Source organism: Pogoniulus pusillus, chromosome 6 (assembly GCF_015220805.1).
Source record: "Pogoniulus pusillus isolate bPogPus1 chromosome 6, bPogPus1.pri, whole genome shotgun sequence".
Classification (NCBI taxonomy): domain Eukaryota; kingdom Metazoa; phylum Chordata; class Aves; order Piciformes; family Lybiidae; genus Pogoniulus; species Pogoniulus pusillus.
In genome coordinates this window covers 17,080,359-17,102,913 of record NC_087269.1, presented here as the reverse complement: position 1 = coordinate 17,102,913, position 22,555 = coordinate 17,080,359, and the positions used below count along the sequence as shown (strand labels likewise).

At 38.0% G+C, this 22,555-nt stretch overlaps 1 protein-coding gene across 8 annotated transcripts in view; it reads left to right on the top strand.

The window, feature by feature from the left end:
- The window catches only part of CPEB3 (cytoplasmic polyadenylation element binding protein 3), a 99,431-nt gene that overhangs the window by 14,815 nt on the left and 62,061 nt on the right, over positions 1–22,555 (top strand). For 5 of the 8 annotated variants that reach the window (XM_064144674.1, XM_064144678.1, XM_064144675.1 and 2 more), the window contains exon 3: positions 14,923–15,082. In XM_064144674.1, the coding sequence (XP_064000744.1) occupies positions 14,923–15,082 (160 nt within the window). The remainder of the gene's footprint in view (positions 1–14,922; positions 15,083–22,555) is intronic. The other 3 variants (XM_064144677.1, XM_064144680.1, XM_064144679.1) reach the window with 1 other exon arrangement.

Sequence of the window (22,555 nt, the reverse complement as noted above, 5' to 3'; positions counted from 1 at the left end):
TTTTTTGTAGGGGTGTGTGTATGGCTTTTGCAAAATTTGCAAGAATTGCTGTATTCCTAGAAAAATATTTTCATCAAGTCTGCAGTTTGTTCTTGCTTTAACAAAGTTAATGAAAGTGACGCATGTGGAGCACATCCTGTCAATGTCTTTCAGTTTGGGGTGAATCATGATTTTCTGGCCGCCTGTTGTTGTGCCATCCAGCTTTGAACTGTTCAACTACACCCTTTTCAAACTTCCTTCTTTCTGCTCCTGCATTTTGATCTCCTTTTTTACTGGAGCTTCTCATTTGAGTTGCCCTTCCTTATTCTGCTTTCTATGTCAAAGCTTCAAGGGGAAGGCCCAAGGAACTCCTGTAGTCATAAGCTGAATCATGTTCAATTACTCTGTGGGAATTACTCCTGTGAAAACTAACTAATATAAGGGTGTTTAAGTAGGTTTAAATAAATTCAAGGAGAAACAGTAGGTAGAAGTTAAAAATGTTAGGAATTTTAACCAGGCAACAACTTAGACTGAACATACCGAACTGATATTTTTGTTGTTCCGCATCCCTGCATCCAGCTTGCAGGATGTGTGACTTGGGATGGATTTTCACACAGGTTGACAGAAAAACACTTCTGACATAAACCAAGAAAAGCATTATGTCTTTAAGATGGACATTTTTTATATCTGTAGCTTTCATTTTTTGTCATTGTCAGGGGGTGTGCTGGTAAAATTTATCTTTCCTACACAGAAAAAAATATCGTGAAGGTGCTCGTCTTAAAAAGATTTCACACACAAAAGTTATTTTTGGCAACGCTGTAAGCAATTTAAAACTGACCTTTTAATGAGAAATGTCAGGCAACTTTAGAAAGCAGTGCTATCTATAATGTATTATGTTTCTAAATGAATCTCTTCTATATATGAGTGGCTTTTCAAAACACAGAAAATCCGCAGCTTTCTTGGTTTTGTTCTCAGGGTGTAAAGGCTTTCTTTTCTGAGTGCCATTAATTTTGTAAAGGAAGTCTTTGAAATTATGGCTTCCTGTGAAAGTTGCTAAAAATAAAACACAACAAACATTTTATTTGAAAATGTTTGAATGGTGAAATATTCTTTTGGATTCAATGAAATTTTGTCATTCTTGTTTAGAAGTTGTTCCTTCTGCTCAAAGCAATGGAAGTGTTTTAGGCTGCTAAAATTATGTGTGTGTGTTGGAGTGTGAATCACAAAGACTTTCGTTACATCCTAAAAGGTCTTCTGGATGTTTTTCAGTTTTAATGTCACTAATCTTTTCCACTAACCTCAGATTTCTTCTACCTTTATCCTTATTTAAAAAAAAAAAAAATCATACTGAAGAATTTTTGTTCCCAGTTCTCTTCTGTGCTGGTAGTAACGATAATCATCATGTTTTACCAAAACTGCCTTACTGGCCCCTAGCTGAAAATTGCGGTTTAATTTATTTACATATCATACAATGTATTTAATGAACACTTCTCACATTGAAAGCATTTAGAGAATTAAACAAAAAAGGCATGGAATGGGCCAATAATTTTAGAGCGTACACCAAGTGTCACTGGGCTGTCGTCTCAGCTCGGTTCTGCTGTTACCGGGTTTATATACTGTTACCCATTAGCTGTAATTTTTTATGCCCTATTTGTACAATTGCTTTTTCTGATAATATTTAAAATAGTTTTTTAAAAAAACACATTTAGTTAAGATTACAGTGTAATCCCTATTAAATTAGGGAATCTAAGAACAATGCATTTCAACATGTTCTGTTAAATGTTAGATCATCTCAGTTTTTCAGTCCTGCTACATTTCAGTGTGACCATCATCACAGTATTTCCCTTTTTTCCCCCCTCTATTCATAACAGTCAACATTTTGTTTCTCATTAACTGAATAGATTACAAAAGAAATAAATGATCTTTTTCGACCATCTCATTAAGTACTGAAGAGGCAGTGTTAAAAAAAAATCTGACTGGAAAATTTAACCCTTATAAATAAGAAAGTAGTTGTCCTTTAGTTCAAGTAATGCATTTTTTTCCTTGTGTTCAGTAATATATTTTCCTTTTAATCTCATATTCAGGTATGGCAAGCTATTCTTGAATTGCTCTGAGAAATTCTTTGTGTATTACTGGGAGTGCATTAATTGAGGCCAAAGAGAACTTGCATCTGCTTAGAGTATCAGGCAAATGCCTAGAATGTAAAGGACAGAAATCTGAACTTCTTTGTAAAGTTTATCGTGTGTTAAAGGCAGTTGAAAATAAGGTGGAGCATTAGCAGCACGTGATAGGTAATCATGAGATGCGTATGATGGTACAGCAGTCATACTTTAGAAACATTAAATCTAATATATTAAACTCCCATGTTCCCTATGGTCTCACAAGGAAGTGTTTCCCAGAGTAGTACCTAGGGCAATTTTTAGGCAGATCCTTTAATGCAGCATTGAATTTTGTGAAGGAGATTTGTGGAAAGCAGTAATGAATTAACACGTAGGTAGCTGCTGTTACCACCATTTACTACATGACCTTTACAGTAACTGTACATTTGTAAAGGGTTAACAAATGATTTATGTATTACCCAATTGTTAGAATGTAGCACATTAACATATTACTTATAACTAAATCTAATACCACCTATTGATGGTCTTAGTAACCATTAAGCTATGTAATAACCAAGTCTGTCAAGCGTTTATAACATGCTTTATGGTGTAGAAATCTTTCTTCATGCTGCTTATAAAGGCACCTTTTTATTTCAGATGATGGTTCCCTGATAGTTCATCTTGTTAAATAATTTTCTCACTCAGATATTCTTTCTAGGATCATATAATTTCTCACTGCAACAATTAAAAATACATTGAAACCTTTCACAGTAGTCAAAAAGGCCTTTAAAAAAAAAACAAACTCACAAAGCCCTTAGTGCAGTAGGAAAGCTGAGGCAGAACAAGAAATTGAAGCAGAGGTCAGAGATGATAAGAAGTAGTATTTTTATAATAAAAAATGAAAGTGAAAATATGCCTTTTTCATATATGGTAATCCAAGTGGATACTATACCTATTCACTTGCTGTGGATGGGAATTTCTGCAAGTAATACTTTTCAAGCTTTAGGCTAGATTTAGCATTTTAAATGGTAAGGATCCTCAGCTTGGTGCCTTCTGCTGCTCTTAGCTGCTGGTGAGTGATGCTGCACCTGTACTTTCTGAGTAATAAAATCAGCTGCAATTGTCAGCAGAGTTTACAAGTAATGTTTTGATGCAAGCTTCTGCAGATGGTTTTGCCTCTCTTGTCTAAACCTTGTTTACTTGTTTTATCTCTCTGTCTGCGAAGCCTAGTTATGGAAGCTGCCTTATGTCCTCCTGACTTCTTCCAGTACATTTCCTGAGTGTACTTAAGTGGCTGAATGTCTTGGTTCTTCCCTGCCTGTAACATTTCTTAAGGTGCCCATCAATATTTACCTTGTACAAAAAAAGGCAAATCAAGAAGGTGCTTATCTGAAGACATTTGCCTCGTCTGTACTAAATTTGCCCCTTGCCAATCCATTTAGCTGCTATAATGTAAAAGAAAAGCGTTTGTCTTGCTTCCCAATTTTTGTGAGTAGCTAACATAAAAGAAGGTCTCCTATTAATACATGTACTTGTATGTCTTGTATGTGATTTGTGAATTACTTCAATTCATTAAATCCAAATGTGCAGAAGTAATTTGAATGCGTATCGCCTAAGTAACGATGCAAAAAATGCTTATGGCTTTTTCTCTTCAAAGAGGAAGAAATATCTGCTCTGATTATTTTTAAGGGTTTTAATGTAAGTACTCAGGCACTTCGTACATGAGACAGCTGGTTCTTCGTAGCCTCTATGTGTTAAAGCTTCTTAGGTAATAAAAGATGCAGCTATGCATGGGGTGATTGAGTTACTATTTTAATATATTGATTACATGAAGTAATATATTGTTACTAAACCAAAATTTATCATTCGTGGGATGATTTGGTGCTTGCAACTAGAAAAAAAAAATCCTTCTTTTTGCAGATTTGATCTGAAACTAAATTGTTTTCAAATGATGGATTTTTGAAGAGTTGATTCTAATTAACATAATTTTAGGCTGCTTGTTTTTTTCCTACGCTTTTGCCCTTCCATCCCCTTAGTGGAGCTTAATGCTTCCAGTCTTGAGATTACTACTCTGCTGTTTCCCACATGTTCAGCTGCTTACAAGCAGTGTTTGGTAACTTTGAAGCTGATCAAACAGTTAGAGGAAATATTCTTCAACTAAAATTTCTAACATAATGACACCTCAGGATAAAGCTTGCCTGATATCCTAGTGGCTATACAGCAGTTTTCAGCTAATGGGTGCATATCTTGAGAGAACCGTGACAGCTTGGGATTCTATGATAGTTCATATCCTTGATCAAGTCTGAAGATAGAAAGGATGGAACACCCGGTGCTAAACTATTCCTGATCCCCATTAGGAAGAAGTGGATTTTTGCATATACCTCTTTAAAGTACTTTTTTCATTCTTGTGCTACAATTTGTCATGCATGTTAGTCATATTATAACAATAAAAAGTTAGGACTAGGAGAAGGTACACGAGTAATTTCAGTAATTGAAAGTGTATGGCAGCTAATATATTAAACATTTTCTTTAAATCCTGATGGTTGCAAAGTGACATCACACTGAAAAGGTCACCTTGTCTTCTCTTGGAGCTCTTTTGCATTGAAAGTGTTTGTGGACTGGTTTATGCGTGTGCATAAATGACTCCACTCCCCAAACAACTATTCCTGCTACATGTTTTCTTAGTTTTCCTTTAGAAGTAATGCTCTGTGTTGACATTCAAATGGCAAAATAATTTTCTTTCATAGTGGTAGTTCTCCAAACCAGAAGGTGAAGATTTTGTCCTGTATGAACAGATGAAATGCCTTACCCCTTTTTTGTTGAACTATCTATCTGGCATTCTGGGATTTACAAGGTGTTTTTTGCTCAGGAGGTGGCATTTCCTGAGCATAACACAAATGGAACAGGAGCCTACCTTGAAATATGCCAGTTAGGTATTATTCTAGTCATGTTGTTTCACTGTCTTACAGAAATCCTTGAGGTTTCTTTAATGAGGTGGCCATAAGGAAGGAAGCCAAAGGGCACTGATGCTCAGATATCTGACAGATGTGTTCTTTTCAATCCCCCATTTTGTCTCATCCTGTAGTATCATGAGACAGATTGCTCCTACTGTAAATAGTTGTGATACAATAGTTTCCTTATACACATTGTGTGGTCCAGACTGTGAAGCGTGATCTTTCAGACCCTTTCATGCTGTAGCATCCCTAATACTGCCTTCACCTCTGTTTGTGGTCTTTGGGATCTTTCATAGTTCTTTCATCTGGTTGTTTGAGGTTTGCACTAAAGTCATGCTCATTTAACTAATGAGGTGTTCTTAGGTCACTGTTAGTTTTCTCTTGCTGTGGGACACAAGCATCGTTCTGAACAGAACTGTAGAAGCCCAAAGGTAACTTATCAGCATTGAGTCCTTGCACAGCAGAACTATAAACCAGTTAAGTTATGTCATTTTAATAGCTCAGGGGTATAATAAATGGCTCTGTAAATTCTACTGCTGAATTTTATTATTTTTTCCACTTGCTTGTTTTCCTGAATTGATTACCATCTTGGTGTAACTACTTTAATCCTATATTTTACAAGTGTTACAACTATTTGTTCCTGGAATCACTAACTATAATAGAAAGTGGATACATCAGCTTTTTGAAATGCATTCAGCAGCAGGACCGATGAGCAGATTTTTATCTAAACCATCACATATGACTAAACACAAATCCTGTCAGTGAGTGCTCAGTCAGTTGTAACATCTGCAGATCATTCCCTACAGTAGTGTTACAGGTGTAAGAATAACAGCAGTTTTGTAGATCCTTTTGATTTTTTGGTTGTGTTCTTGTTCGAGTTTTTAAATGCATTGTCTGATTGCTTTGATGGTAAAAGGAAATACTAAATGGGAAACACTAACTATATGCTACTTCTGTTGGCTGGCAATGAAGAGTGTTCCTTATTGGAACATTAGGTTAGCATTTGACTAGGTGCTTTATTGCTTTTGAATATGAGGTGGAGAAATAAAACTAGTGATCATGTAAGTAGTATGTTTGGCATAAAGGAGCCCTCACAGCTAAGGGTGTTTCAAAGAACAGAGTATGTAGGCTGTTGTTTACCATGAAGCTCTGATTATGTAGAAATACACATAAATAAGTTTTTATCCAGTAGGGCCATATTGTGGTTTCTTTTCCTGAAAACCCAAAACACGGGAAACATGTTCATGTATTCCTCTAAGTCTGCCCTGTAGCTGCCATATCTGTTTAGGAAAAGGCAGCGTAAATTCTGTTACTTTCCTTCTGCAGTTTGCAAACACATATTGAATATTCAGTAATTTGCCAGGATATTCTGTTTAGTCATTACAATGCCATGTCTTGTGGCTATGAAGCCTGAATATTGTCCTATATATTTTGAGCATGTATTAGGTAAAGGGAATCTCAGCTGCAAAGTAAAATGGCAGTGACCTTTAATCTGAATAATATAATTTGTAATTCTGTATAATGCCTGTCATATTTCTTCCTATTTCTGTGCCTTTTAGTTCATTTGGAAATAAGTTGCAAATGTTTCATGGAAAGGTTTTCATTTTCTTGTAACATTTTAGAACTCAGAATTTATAAGGAGGTAAGGCTTGAATACAACCTTTACCTTTCTTTGTAGAGAAATTGCTTGAGTAGGTCAAATTCTCAAGGCTTTTAGATTTAATCTGAATTCTTGCATGTTCACTATAAAATGTGTATGAGACAGACAAGTCTTGTTAACTTGAGTTCTGGAATGTCTTTTTCCAAATTATATTAAAATATTTCCATATTTTTTCTTGCTTTATATTTGTATTAAACTTCCTTATTTTCTGCAGAAGCTTTTCGAACAAGCTTTTAAAAAATTCAGCTTTTGCCCAGTGAACTTCTGAGTGTCTTTGAAAGTGCTACACTTGATAGTAAGTAAAGACAAGTGTATGAGAAATAAATGTGTTTCCTTTTTGGGCATTCCAAGAGCAATAATAACAACATAAGAAAGCATTATCTTTTTTTTTTTTTTTTAATGTTCCAGTAAAGGAGCATAATGAATGAAGAAGATGAAAAAAGAAGATGGAATTAAGATAGAATACTGTTAAGGCAGTGCTAGTAGCCCTCTTGAAATGTTCTTTATCGTGGGTGTAGATAAATTTACACCCACACCTCCCAATGTCTTATTTGTTTTGTTTGATTTTCTATTTTTATACAATCCAATATAAGGGAAAAAAAACTGCAATTTCTGGTTATTCTTGTTCTGCATGCATCTGTGTTGTCAGTCATGTTGTTACTGGCAGCATCCCAACACCAAGCTGCAAAGGAAGTAACACTTGTTATTTACAGGTTTTGATTCTTTTGCTAAGTGATCATTTTGCTTTACCTTGTGACCATATTTCTCAGATTTCCTATCTTTTTCAAAGCTGTGTGTTTTACAAGTCTTTACTGAGAATGTGAGATTGTATCACTGCTGAAATTACTAGGAGCTAAAGACTGCTCAGTGATTTTCTAGAGCTTGCTATGTGTGATCATTCATGTGCACCATCGTGGCAGATTGAGCATGTCCCAGGCTGAACTTCCGTAATACTTTTTTTTACATCTTTGGATCGGGATGCTGGAGCAAGACAAATTTGTTTTCCTTCTGTTCTAAGCCCAGCTGCAGGTGCTAGAACAGAGAGAGCAAGTCCAATTTGAAACAGTGCTGGCATTTTACCCTGTGTTTATTTAAAGCTGTGCTTCCATTTACTTCAGCTTTAGTTGACAGTGCTGCAATGCTGTGCAGCCAAATCCAGGCTTGCGTCAGTCACAGAAGAGTGAAATACAGTGAGGAAGTTTGCACTGATAAGAAAGTTCTTTAAGCTATAGGAATTTTACATCCAGAGGATCTCGCTTCCTTCTGATCAAGATGATAGATGCAGTGTCCCAGAATCTAGTGAGTAAAAATGCTGAGACATCTATGAGCCTAGCTGGAGCCTGGGTATTCTGCTGGAAGCAATTAATAATTCAGTGAGTGGAGGCCATCTTGCTTGACACAGTTTGGCTGTGTTGTGCCACATACTGGTGCAGGAAGCTCGAAAATCTCAGGCAGCATGGAAATGCAGAACACTGAAATAAATTACGGAGAGTGAGGTATTTTTCAGAATGTGGAAGCTTAACAAAGTCTGTTAGCGGATGAATGGACGTGTGTAGACGCAGGGAAATGCATCTTTGGAAGTCTCTAGGTACCTGAGGTTTTGCTGCTTGCATATTAAAAACCAGGCAGATCAGCTGTATCTCTCCTCTCAGCTCTTTGTGTATGTCAATCTCCAGGTGCCGAGGAGAGGCTGAAGGAGCTGGGGTTGTTTGGGCTGGAGAAGAGGAGGCTCAGGGGGGACCTCATTGCTGTCTACAACTACCTGAAGGGAGGTTGTAGCCAGGTGGGGGTTGGTCTCTTCTCCCAGGCAACCACCAACAGAGCAAGGGGACACAGTCTCAAGTTGTGCTGGGGGAAGTATAGGCTGGATGTTAGGAGGAAGTTCTTGAGAGAGAGAGTGATTTGCCATTGGAATGGGCTGCCCAGGGAGGTGGTGGAGTCACTGTCCCTGGAGGTGTTCAAGAAAAGCCTGGATGAGGCACTTAGTGCCATGGTCTAGATGACTGGCTAGGGCTGGGGGATAGGTTGGACTGGATGATCTTGGAGGTCTCTTCCAACCTGTTTGATTCCACGATTCTATGACCATTCCAGCTGGGATTCAACACACTGGAAAAGACATGGTTGAGGATTTTTAGTGTGAATGATAGCTAGGCTTGGGCAGTGTGTTTGTTTTTATACATGCCTTCTCAGGGTAAAACTTTTCGTTTTGTGGCTGTGGCTTAATCAGCTCAATGGTCAAATGTTCCTGCTGCCATAGTCCTCTGCAGAGACAGAAGAGAAAGGTGCAGCTTCAGGGTTGTTTTTGAGATGCAAGGAGCATGTTCTCATTGTCTCTGCCATGGGATATATTGTTCATTTCCTTTTTGAGTTCATCAGCTCCAATTACTTTGTGCTACCTGTTCAAGCTGAAAGAGGTAGTGAGATAGCCAGGCTATATTAAGGTCTATAATGTCTGTTATGGCCCTAGCTATAGATCCAGTCTTGGCTTTGTCATCCATAATGTCATATATTTTTTTCTTGTTCTTTGCCTTTCCCCTTTACCAGTAAAGACATGGTCTGTATATCTATTGTGAGGGATCTGAAGTAGTGCCTAGGTATGCCTTGACCTTGCATGGCCATGCTCTTGAGTCTGAAGGGGGCAGGACTAAAACAGGACACATTGCAAGATATGACAAAGAGGAAAAGTTCTTTTGATTTCAGATGGTACAGATACATGTCAATTACATATTTCAGTAAGTACTCTTTCTTTCATAATTAAGGTAATTTAAAGGATGCCTTTTCCCCTTCTGGAATTTGCTGACATGCAGACTACACTTTAGCCTTGTCCTGGAATGATCAATGCAGGCATCTGTCCTAGAGATAAACAGACCTCTTCAAAGCACTGTTATGATTAATTATGTGTGATGGATGAAGACCCCTGGAAAATTATGGTTATGTAATTAAAAGGCTATCATAATACCTACGCACACGAGGGCAAAATGCATGAAAAACGCAAATTATTGTATTTTCTCATTTCCTTTTAGTGTCTTGACTCTGCAGTATTTTGTTGTCAAAGTTACCGGCCTTCGATATGGTGGGTTTTGTTGTTTGATGTGTTTGGTTTTTAATTGACAAATAATAGACTGTATTTTGTGATATTTTTAATCATCTTCACAAGTAAGACATTTAAAGGTAAACAGTTAACACCCTACTTCAACTGAAGAGCTGTTTCACTTCCTAATCCTTCAAATGCAGGGAGGTCATTCTGCCCCTGTACTCTGCACTGGTTAGACCACACCTTGAGTATTGTGTTCAATTCTGGGCTCCCCAGTTTAAAAGGGACATTGAGATGCTTGAGCGTGTCCAGAGAAGGGCGACGAGGCTGGTGAGAGACCTTGAGCACAGCCCTATGAGGAGAGGCTGAGGGAGCTGGGATTGTTTAGCCTGGAGAAGAGGAGGTTCAGGGGTGATCTTATTGCTGTTTACAACTACCTGAGGGGTGGTTGTGGCCAGGAGGAGGTTGCTCTCTTCTCTCAGGTAGCCAGCACCAGAACAAGAGGACACAGCCTCAGGCTGCGCCAGGGGAGATTTAGGCTTGAGGTGAGGAGAAAGTTCTTCACTGAGAGAGTCATTGGACACTGGAATGGGCTGCCCGGGGAGGTGGTGGAGTTGCCGTCCCTGGGGCACTTCAAGGCAAGGTTGGACGTGGCACTTGGTGCCATGGTCTAGCCTTGAGCTCTGTGGTAAAGGGTTGGACTTGATGATCTGTGAGGTCTCTTCCAACCCTGATGATACTATGATACTACTATGAAATACCTGATCCTGCACATGCATTTGTAGTTTCTCGTTGTGCTCAACATGTACGCTTTGGAGAAGTCTGTGTCATGGGTGAACATACAGATAAGAACAAGGGGCTGAGAGTTTAAGATCTAGGACCCATATCTTTAATAATTGTTATTGTAAGCTATTTTTCTTTCTTTCAAGACAAGTGTATGACAAGAGCTGAAATAGGCTGTATACACTACCAGCTGACAAGGAAAGAGTTGCTGCTTGTACACAGCAGTACAGTCCAACATGGGCAGGCTGAACTTTAATCTTTGGCTAAATTAATGATTGCTGCTTGGCCCAAGACAGTGCCTTTTAGCATTTCATTAGATTTCATTTATCCATAACCTGGTTTATCTAAGTTGGTTTAAGGATCTTTGTCTTCTCTAGAAGATCCCAGCAGATTTTCCAGATTTGTTGTATTTTCAGACTTATTTTCCACTTTATTTTTTTTAAAATTCTGCCTTATCATTATGTATTTTATATTCTGATTTCCATTCTTAGTCCTATTCCCTGAACTTCCTTGCAGAATCCTCGTGTGCTACTAAGGACCGTTATGACTGTTTCCATTGTTAGGATGGTTTGGCAATAGATTCAGTGTGTAGAAACAACAACAAAAGGCAAGTCTGGGAGATGGAACAGTATCGGTTTTCACAGAGCCAGGTGCTCAGAAATAAGGAAGCATTATCTTGTGTGTGTGCAGAGTTTCAGGCTTCTTGAAAGAAATTGTTGAGCTTAGGAAACAATTGTCAGTTCTGTGGAGCACAGCTTAGTTACTGCTGGAGTGGAAGCCACTAAGGAAAAAGTGGTAGTAGCCAGATGGTAGGAGGCAGGTAGGAGTTAGAATGTTAACCCTGACTTGTTTATCACCTGCACTACCAATCCTGCAGTCAGCATGCATTACACTTATGCACATGCCAAAACATACTTGGGAAAATCTGCTGTGCCTAAATTTCCTTTACTTGATTTAACTTCCTCAAGTACTGTAGGGGGAAGTGCTATAATTCCCTAGGTACAGGGGTTTGATTTAAATTGACCTTTCTGTGTCCAGTGTAGGTATGATTTAATCTTGAAAATATCTTTCAGGTTTGTATGTGTCCTAAAAGGTTAAGAAGGATCCTGCATCCTAGCAAACACGCCCTGCATGGCCTTGCTTTTGATGATATAAATGTTGTCACCCATTTTTTCTACATGTGTCCATGTGCACAGTTCCTTGGGAACAAAGTGGAACCTCCCAGGAATTAGTTGCTATAGTAGCATACTTTAAAATATATATATGTTAATAAAACACAGTTAAGTTCCATTTGTAGTCTGTGTCCTCTTGTGAACTCACTCCTTCTGACCTCTAAGATGCTAATCTCAGGAATGTTTAGAGCTGGGAAACCAAAAAAAAATCACTGTGGCAAAAGCAACAATTCTGCCCTTTTGCTCTCCTGCTGGTGTTGGTTTTGCCAGCTCAGCTCTGCTGCAGTTATATAGTAAGGCAGGTCAGGGGACTTATCTGACTGAAAAATAGGAGACGACAACAAAAATTCTTGCTTTGAGGGAATAATATGAATCCTGTTTAACAAGGTTACTAACCTATCACAAGAATGGATTTTTGTAGTTGTTGGGTTTTTTTTTGTTGTTGGTTTTTTTTGTATTTCCTTCTGATTTGGTGTGTTTTTTTTACATCAAAATTACACTTTCCAATTTAGTTTTGCATTTCTTTTAAGAAAATGAATGAAACAAACCCTTCTCTCCTGCTACATATTACAAGTGGGTTATTTTAGCCAAAATAAAATGCTCTGTTAGAAAAAATTAAAAAGAGGGATTTTTGTAGGGGTGTATTTTGTGGGTGTGTGTTTGTGTTTTGTTTTGTGGGTTTTTTTCATTTCCCTACCCCCTCCACCCTCCCTACCCACATGTGGTTTTGTTTGTGGGTGTTGGGGTGTGTTTGTTTGCATATTTGTTTTATTTTGGCATTGTCCCATCCTCCTCCTTGCACCCCAAGATCTATTTCAGATATCCTGGGCAGAAATTTGTTTTTATATTCCATATGTTTTGATCCACTTGGATAGGTGAGCAAGTACTCCTTTAAAATACAGTGTACAAATGTTGGTGTACTAAGCAGCTGTAGAAGAGATAAAAATAACCAACTATGGAAACTGAAAATCAGTTGAACTCCTTTGAACTTTAGTGCTTAGTATAGCTTCTAACAGAAATCAAGTATTATTCTTTGGATTTCATATTTGACGGCCAAAAAATGCTCAATTGATTAAATAAATGTGCAAAGAAAATAGTGACAGTCTGCATTTAGAAAATACAAAATCAGCATGTTAGAGAAGGGAAGTTAGATCTTCAGTTTAGGGTAGGCAAGCTGTGGGAACATGAGGTTTTTGGCAGTAAGAGCTATATTTCAGAGCACAAACTTTTAATAACATATGTTTCTTTGAATTCCTGAACAGGAATATTGCAACAAGGCTTAATTATACCAGCAAACTGCTTCTCTCCTTTAGTTTTATTTAAAGATGGCATAAGAAAAAGAGGGATATGGAGAAATAATACTTACCAAGTCAAAAGTTCTTTACATTTTCTATTGATACTGCTACTTCTTATCTGTGGAGTTTAAATTTTATTCTTTCAAGCAAGACAATTGTCTTGTAATAACCAGCATGAATTTGGGGCAGCATACTGCAATGAAGGTTTCAGTTTGCACAGGAGAATGTCTTAATTGCAGCATAATATAGTGAACAAGGAAAAACTGATGTATTTTGCTTACCTGTGTTTAAGTAAAGATAAGTAAGATAGTGATGAGAATAAGAAAAAATGCTTTTCAGAAACTGTTTCCCTGCAATGGGCTGTTCTGCTGTACTCTCCCATGAGCACAGTACTTGAGAAACGTTGGCATTGGTAGTTTGTTTTCTCCATAAGACAGTTCCTGAACTTTGAGACTGATTCATTTAATAGATCTAAATGTTGTTTGTGGGTTTTTGTCCTTTTACTTTTTTCCTTCTTTCTTTTTTTCCTTTCCCCTTATTACTTAAAAAAAAAAACAGAAATTGAACTACAGCAAATTACAGATTACAGAATGTTAGAGGTCGGAAGGGACCTCCACAGATCATCAAGTTCAACCCCCCTACCAAAGCAGGATCATCTAGGGCAGGCAGCACAGGAGTGCATCCAGGTGGGTTTTGAATCTCCAGCCATGGAGATTCCACAGCCTCTCTGGGCAGCCTTTTCTAGCCCTCAAGCACCCTGATGATCAAGAAGTGTCTCCTCGTGTTGAGGTGGAACCTACTTTGTTCTAGCTTCTATCCATTGTTCCTTGTCACTGGGCATCACTGAAGAGACTGGTGTCTTTGTTTTGACACCCATCTCTCAGATACGTTTTTAAGATCCCTCGTCAGCCTTCTCAAGACTAAACAGCTCTAGGTCTCTCAGTCTTTCTTCTTAGGAGAGATGTTCAAGTCCCACAATCATTCTTGTAGCTCTCCATTGGACTCTCTCTAGTTGATCCCTTTCTCTCTTGAATTGAGGAGCCCAAAACTGGATACAGTATTCCAGGTGTAGTCTCACTAGGGCAAAGTAGAGGGGGAAGGGAACATCCCTAGACCTGCTGGCCACACTTTTCTTAATGCACTCTAGGATGTCATTGCAAAGAGAATAACTGAGCAATATCAGGCACAGGAACATGAAGGGCTGACATCTTCTGTTGTAGACTGGGAACCCTTCTGAAACTAGGACTCACTTTTACTTGCAAGTACAATGTAGTACATTTCACTTTTACAGAGCACTCTTAACGTCATTTACTCAAATGAGAGACCCAAACAGTACAAATCAACCCTTGTTCAAGTTTTTGAGTGCCTCAGTGTGAAAGTGTTGTATATATCTGGTTTTTAGTTCAATACTTTCTTGGTTTTTGTTGTCTTGCATCTAGTATAATTTCCTTAAACCTGTGAGATTCACGTTAGACATTTGAAGACTTACTTGGTATTTTCTGGAACAAATGTAGTTGCTGATGTCTTGATCACTGCTTACTTCTCCTTTAATGACAGAAAGTAGCTGAAGAAACTGTAAAACAAAAATCTCTGAAGTCTAAACCAGTTTTGCTTCTCTTGCAATAAACATTAACATTGCTTTATTTCTAACTCATTATTTAAATGGTAATGTTTAGAATTAGCGTTGTGTATTTTTGTAAGTATTGCAAAGCCTCTCTCTGTGGAAGTGCTGATGAAAGCACCAGGTGCAATATGAGGGATATGATTTTGACAACTTGTATTTATAAAGTTCTGTAAAGAAAAAAAATGTAGAGTTGGATATTGGAGTTTTGTGAAATAATAAATGAACCTATGCTAGAAAATTATTTTTTCTCTAACTTTATTTTCTTTTTTATTATTTCTTTTAATCTTTCTCTCTTTCTCTTTTTTTTTTTCTCTCCTTCTAGGACCGGAATAGGCCCTATGACACTTTTAACTTGCACTCTTTGGAAAATTCCTTAATGGATATGATAAGGACTGATCATGAGCCTCTGAAAGGTAAACACTACCCTCCCAGTGGCCCACCAATGAGTTTCGCTGATATAATGTGGAGGAATCATTTTACAGGTTAGGAATATTCATATGTCCATGCTTGCTTGGTGTTTAAATAAAAATCAGCTTTTCAGTATTGCTATGAAGTTTTTGCTAATGAACAAGTTATCAGTTACATAAAACTTCTGTTTTCCCATCATGAGATAACAATCTTTACCGTAGGAAGATGAGGTGAAATGTTTATACATTTATTATGAGTGCATAATTATAGTAATATCCAACTGGCATTTGCAAAACTTGGTTTTACATATCTACAGATTGCACAGATGGGTCCCCTGTTGCAGTTGCTCAGTTCACAAAGTGTGTAGTGCAACTGGAGTCTAATTCTTACGTCCAATGTCTTATTCAATGTTAGTACTACTCTTATTTTTAGATGATCAGTTAATATACAGGATTCTAAAGCAAACACTGTATGAAACTTTCTCTCTACAGTTGTTTCAGTTTTCTTTTTAAGAAAAAAATGTGTCTTGATTTGTATTTCAGTTGTTGGGGTCTGGGGATGGGGAGAAGCTATGAAATGTTTTAAGTGTCAGGAGGGCTTTGATTATTTGTGCTGCTGAGCTATCAGGTGTAGCGCTGGAAATGGAACCATTTCCTATACTTGACTGGTACTGCAGTAGTCAAAGGTTGTGGCAGCAATTTGGTAACTAAATATTCATGATAGGCTTGCACAGTTCTCTGTCTTAATCTTCTGTGGGTTCAGTTTGAAATACATGGTTTTGCTCACAGGCATTCTTGCTGACTTTGAGGACTGAAACTAGTATGTATGCCACATACAATGGAAGTATTGAACTAAAAATGATGTCCAAGTTCTAAGAAGCTGAGACACAGAACTAACAGAAAAGGAACTCTGTTACAGAAGTAATTTACTTAGGTTTGGCACTTCCTATGCTAATAGTTATATGCATACTTTTCTAATATCACAACCGCTACATTTGTTTCCCTCTCCATCTGTATACTATGTGTGGAAAAGTAGTTTATCTTGGTTTAAGGTCACCGTCTGAGTACAGAGGTTTATTACCAAACTGCATTCTGTACTCTGGGTATTTTAATCTCTGCTTTCCACTGCTATCTTGAAATTTGCTGTGCTGTAGTCTTCATGTGCCCATGACCATTATTCAGCTGTCTGTGATGGCACAAAATGCAGTCTCATGTCTGTACTGACCACAGTCCTCTAAAATGAGTGTTAAAAACAAGCTCAACAAAATTGAGGTTTCTGTGGATATGCATTTTATATGGATGATTCTAAACAAGAAATTACCCCACCCCAAACATCCAAGCTACTAGTAAATTATTTATTGTATCTTATTAAATGTATGACAAACTAGGCAAGACTCAGTTCTTTTTTAAATCAGTATTTATTTATATATATATGCAGTGAGACTAATGGTTAGACATGGAATTTACATAGGAACCTGAGCAGGGAAAAAAATGTCAGTCTGGAAAAAAGAATAAGTGCAATTTTGCTTATATTTCTATTGTCTCTCTTTTTTCATTGGAGTCTTAGCACATAAAATAATAGTGAGTGCAAATCTTTAATTTTTGTTGCTCTGTCATTCTATCAGCAATAGTTTCCAATACTCAGCTGAGCTAGTCTATGTTAAATGTTGTGTCATATTCCACAGCTGCACCTGAGTGTCATAATGCTCTTTAGTGTTTGTTTCACATGAAGTAGAAATTAAATTCTTGGTTTCATTAAGTATCTTTTCCAAAACAAAGTTAATATTTTAGTCTCTACTTGGTTGTCAGTTTATTTAGGAGACTAATTTAAACGGACTTTTGCAAGCAGTAGCAAATGTTACTTTCTGTTCAAAGAGAGTTGGGTATTGATTGTTAAGTTTGAGTTGGTCTTTCTCATTCTCCACTGGGACAGTTAGCTTTACTTTTTGTCCAGCAAACATTTAGCACTTACTGGATGTGCTCATTCTATCTTGTTTTCTCAGTCTGTGTTGCTCATCTATTTGTCTTTACTGTCTGATTGCTTAGCTCTCTTCCAGCTTCTAGTTCAGTAACTGTTGGGGAAATCTTGTTTACCATTAGTTACTGCTCTGCTTCTGTCATTTTGTTGTTTTTTGTTCCCCATGTATATACTTAATTCCATGTGACCCTTTCTTTTTGTCCTCCTTCTGACTGCAGGGCTTACTTTGCTAACCTCCAGCCTTGTTTTGACCTAGTGTGCACTTGGGCAGAATTGCAGGATGATAGGGCTTGGAAGGAACCTCTGGGGATCATCTAGTCCAAGCTCTCCACTCAAGCAGGTTCACCTAGATCAAGTTGCACAGGAATGTGTCCAGACCAGTTTTCAAAGTCTCCAGAGGAGACTTTCCTCTACTCATATTTTCACACTATGCAGCATGACTAGCAGTATTCATAGGAGTGTCTTTTTCAGGGCTCCTTTTCATTCTCTCTTCCAATAAGTTTTGTTTTTCCCTGTGTTAAGCTGATCTGTTACTATTCTAATTGAATTAGTTTCATAAAAACCTAACTAATTTTCTGCAAATATCCACTCCTCAAATCACTTCCCTGTTTCATTTTTGTTAGTTTTCTGGGAAAATTTGTCTTGACTCTTACCTTGTACATCCAACACTCTGCTTCTCCTCTACCAAAGATGCAGAAGATTTTCAGCTGCTGTCCTTCTCTGCACCTTCCTCAGCATTTACTCAATCTCACTTTTTGTCTTATTTAACCCACTCTTTTGTGGCTCTCCTCTTTAGAGTAGGAGAGCACATTTTAGTCTGTAATCACCTTGAGAAAGTCACAGGCTCTGCTTGCTTTTGTTTGTTTTCTAAGTCAATGTCACATTTTCATTTATTTTCCTCTTGACTTTTTTTGGGTAAACTGGTTGTGTAGCTTGATTTTTTTCCCATTTATTCACAGACATTGCCTGTTGGGCAAAATTTGGACTGCTCTTTCTGGAGTCTTATTAACTTAACCAAACCTCAGTGCTACTTCCTCTTTATTTTACCCTTTGTCTTTTATGTTAAACAGAGCATGGGTTTCATTTTAAACCTTCCCTTACTCTTTCTGTGACTGTGACTAAAATTTAGAAGATCTCCTAGGTTTTGTCCATTTTATTTTTATTGCTGTGTATTTAGAAAGTAAGACAGTCACAAAAGTCCTGTTTTGAGAACAGGCAGGCAAAAAGAATAAGATGGCTTTCAAGTGACTTTTAAAGTGTTCATCTTTTGGTAAATGCACCTTTGTTTTCTTGAAGAAATTTAGCTAACAGTATTTCATGTCATATATTAACTATATTACATGAAAAGAGTAAAAGCATGAGAACCAAAAGCCTCTGATTTTGAAAATACATGAATGTTTAATTCTGGAAAAGCTGTGAGAGTCTCAGAGCCTCCAGTAGATATTATAGAGCTACTGCTGATGTTTCGGGATCATTTCAGTCTGCCACTGGCAGCAAAATCTTCAGCAAACAGGCATTTTTAGAAGTACTGTGTGTATTTGAATGAAATGTTGCAGGTGCTTTAACTGAAGTTTGAAACTCTACTTAGAGCACAGCCCCTTTTGGGGTGCATATACTTGAATTAAAAAACAGTTATCTGGGGTACGTAAGCAAGGACTCAAGACTGGAATGTGGAAGGGAGGGTTAACCATAAAAGATTCAGATGTAAAGATGGAACTGAAAAGTTTTGGGATACTTTCTTCTCGTTCTGAGATTCAAGTTCCACATGCTCTACATTGTTCAGTAGAGGTAGTGGAGAAGCTTAGTGAGTGAGAAAGAAAACAGTCTTTTTTCTTGTTTGGAGTAGCTGAATCTTCTACCTTCTCTGAATCTGAGATATGATCAGACTTTGTCCTGCAGGCTGTGGAAATTGACTTTCTGTCAAGGTCACCAAAGCAGAACAGGTTTTGTTTTGTTTGTTTTTTTCTTGTTGTTTGTTTGTTGTTGTTGTTTTTAAACCATGATCCACCTGGCTTTGAGAGGGTGTGTGATTAAGGGACTTTTTTTGGGGGTGTTGCTTTTAAGTGTGGAACAAGAGAAAGGCTGAAAGATTGTTAGTGCAGCAGAAACTAACTGATCCTTAGTTTTGCAATCTTGAATTATTTTCATTGAGCAAATGGTGTTAGTCTAATAGGCAGGCTGACTTGGTGCTCTTCAACTAGGAGAGCTAGGGTCATTGAGTTCTTTTTCAGTGCTTCTTGCTCTAAGAGAGATTTGATACCTAGCTCTGATGTTTCTGGGCTTAGATAAGCTGGTAATTTATCCACCTATGTTACGTTGCCAGTCGCCATGAGTTCATGAAGGGCAGGTCCTGCTTGACTAACCTGATCTCCTTCTATGACAAAGTGACCTACTTAGTGGATAAGGGAAGGGCTGTGGATATTGTTTACCTGGACTTAAGTTAAATATTTGACAGTGTCTCTCATAGCATCCTTCTGGAGAAACTCATTGCTCGTGGCTTCGATGGGTGGATGCATTGCTGGGTAAAAAATATATCTGGGTGGCTGATCTCAAAGAGGAGAGGTGAATGGACTTAAATCCAGATGGCAGCTGGTCACAAGTGGTGTTCCCCAGGGCTCAATATGGGAGCCAGTGCTCAATAGTATCTTTATCAATTATCTGAATAAGGAGATTGAGTCCACCCTCAAGAAGTTAGCAGCTGACACTAAGATCAGAAGATGCATTGACCTCATTGACCTGCTTGAGGGTAAGAAGGCTTTAGAGAGTGACCTGGAGAGGCTGGATTGATGATTGAAGAAGGCTAAGTGCCACATCCTGCGCTTGGTTCACAACAACCCCATCTGGTGCTGCAGGCCTGGGGGAGAGTGGTGAGAAATTTACCCAGTAGAAAAAGACTTGTAAGTGATTGCCAAGTGTCTGAGCGTGAGCCAGCAGTGTGCAGAGGTGGCCAAGGCGGCCAGTGGCAGCCTGGCCTGTGTCAGGAAGCGTGTGTCAAGCAAGACCAGCGCTGTGATCGTGCCCTTGTACTTGGCACTAGTGAGGCCACACCTTGAGTACTGTGTTCAGCTCTGGGGTCCTCATTACATGAAAGACATTTTGATGCTGGAGTGGATCTAGAGAAGAGCAATGAAACTGGTGAAGGATTTGGAGAACAGATCTTATAAGAGTGGCTGAGAGAGCTGGAGTTGTTAAGTCTGGGGAAGCGGAGGAGAGACCTCATTGCTCTTTACAACTACCTGAAAAGAGGTTGTAGTGAGGTGGGTGTTGGTCTCTTCTCCCTAGTAGCAAGTGTTTGGATGAGAGGAAATGCCCTCAAGTTGTACCCAGGAAGTTTAGTTTGGATAGCAGAAGAAAATTCTTCACTGAGTTCTCAAACACTGAATAGACTCCTCAGGAAAGTGAATCCTCATTCCTGGAGGTATTTAAAGATGCAGAGATGTGATGCCAAGGAACATAGTTTAGCACCAGACTTGGTAGACTTAGAGAGTTCCTGTCCATGGGCCAAGGGTATCTGGTTGTTCCCTGTGTCAGTTATAACCAGGCCTGTATGACAGAAGTGCACAGTGGATGTTTTCTTCCTGAACTGCTGTCTTTATTTTCTGAGTTGCCAATAAAAGATAATATCTGCTACAGAAGTGTGGGAGAGAGTTTTGCTTAAAAGTGGCAAGGATATATTTGCAGTGGTTAATGACCTGTTAGTATTTACATACTGCTAGTTACTACAGACTAAAACATTTCTTTCCTACATCAGTGTCTCCATGTCTCCTGGCTGTGGTGTAATCTGTCAATGTTGCAATGTGTTTGTCCATGTCAAACTATTGCATTGCGACACAAACAGAGGCATTCTGATCTACAAAATACATTTTGATCAGTAGTAACCAGCAGCTGCCCTTATTCTGTTTTTAAATAATTGAAGTAGTTAATGAGTGTTGGATCACATGCTACTGACAGGTCATGAAGTGGAATCAAAATCTAGAATTGAGAGGAGAAATCATGAGCCTTTGAAACACTTACTTTAAATTTGCTGTTAAGTGTGATATTTGGGATTTATTCTGGATCAGAATGGAAACATTTCAATGTGCAAAACGTGAGCTAACAAGCATTCTGAAGTTCTTTTAGAAGTATCATTGTGATAAACCCAGGAGTGAGTCTTTAGAGACCACACGTGTACAGGGAGGAGTTCAAAAGAGGCTTTATTGGAAGCAATTTTAATGGATATCACACTGTAGAGAGATGCATAGAACGTGTATTGATGTGTCATAGTATTTCAGGGGAAGGTACATGCTCCTTGACTATCTTGGAATTTGTTCTTCTGAGATTGCCTCTGTACTCTTGTACGTTCATATTCGTTCTCAAACAGGAACAGTATCTGCAGGGAAACTTTTTTACCTTGGGTTTTTTTTTTTTTTTTAAATATGAATTGCACCCATATATCTTCACAACAGAAAATTAAAATTACTTGGGTACCTTTTAAATATTCTGAAGAGTGTATCAGGTCATGTGAAAACCAGGTGCAATTTAAGATTTCATGTGTTTAACTTTGTTTCTGAGACTTGACAGCATTATTTGAAGATCATAGGGTATGTGGGCACTATTGTAATACATATAACATGGACCTTTACTTGTTCTTCACTTAGTTCCAATGCATGCAACTAGATTGTTTTTAGCTCTAATTGTTCATAAGCTTTTTGTAAGCAAAGCAGTAAGTCTGCCTCATGACCGGAGAGACGTGAAGGTGAATGGATCATATTTGTGTTTGCAGTCAGCAGCTGAACACAAAGGTCATGCAAATAGAACAGATGTCATCTGAGTCCTAGAAATGGTGCCACCCAGTTAGAGCTTTTTGCAAGACTCTCTTCAGAAAAAAACTGCACTGTAATGACATTTCTGAAAATCTCAGTGCTCATCAGGCACTTCTCTGTAGAGGCACATGAAAACCAGACTGAGCAGACAGATGTTTCTTTAAAATTAGGCCACTCAAGCTAATGCTTTTAAAGGAAACAGTGTTTCCTTTCCATTTGAAGCTCTATTTAAGAAAATCCTCTGCAGTATTTTATTTCAGTACACAATATGACCATTAGGCAGTTAATATTTCTCAAACTGCTCCCTTCAGTGATCCTGTAGGATGGTCATACTTTCTAATATTCTACTGGCATCCAGTGTGTGCTTCTCTTTGACTTAATCAATCTGTTTTGGGTAGGACTGGTCTGTTTTTTTATTGTTTGGCTGGATTTAGTTTAAGGAGCGGTGATAGATCTGTTTTTCCTTCTCTCTGTTTTAAAAGATTCACTATTGAAGACTGGCATCACAAAATTTATTTATTTATTTTTTCTTTATGACTTCTCTTATTCTTTTGAGCATTTTGTGTATTTTAGCGTAGATAGCTAATGGAAAAAATCCCTTTCCATATTGGTTTATTCGTCCCAAACTCACCAGTAGCATCAATACTGCTCTTCTGAGTACAGTTCTAGAACTAGTATAAGTGTACATATACTTACTGACCCCTTATAAGTAAAGCCATATTTCTTTTTATGTGCATTAGGTCTTGCTTTTAAAATACAAACATGGGC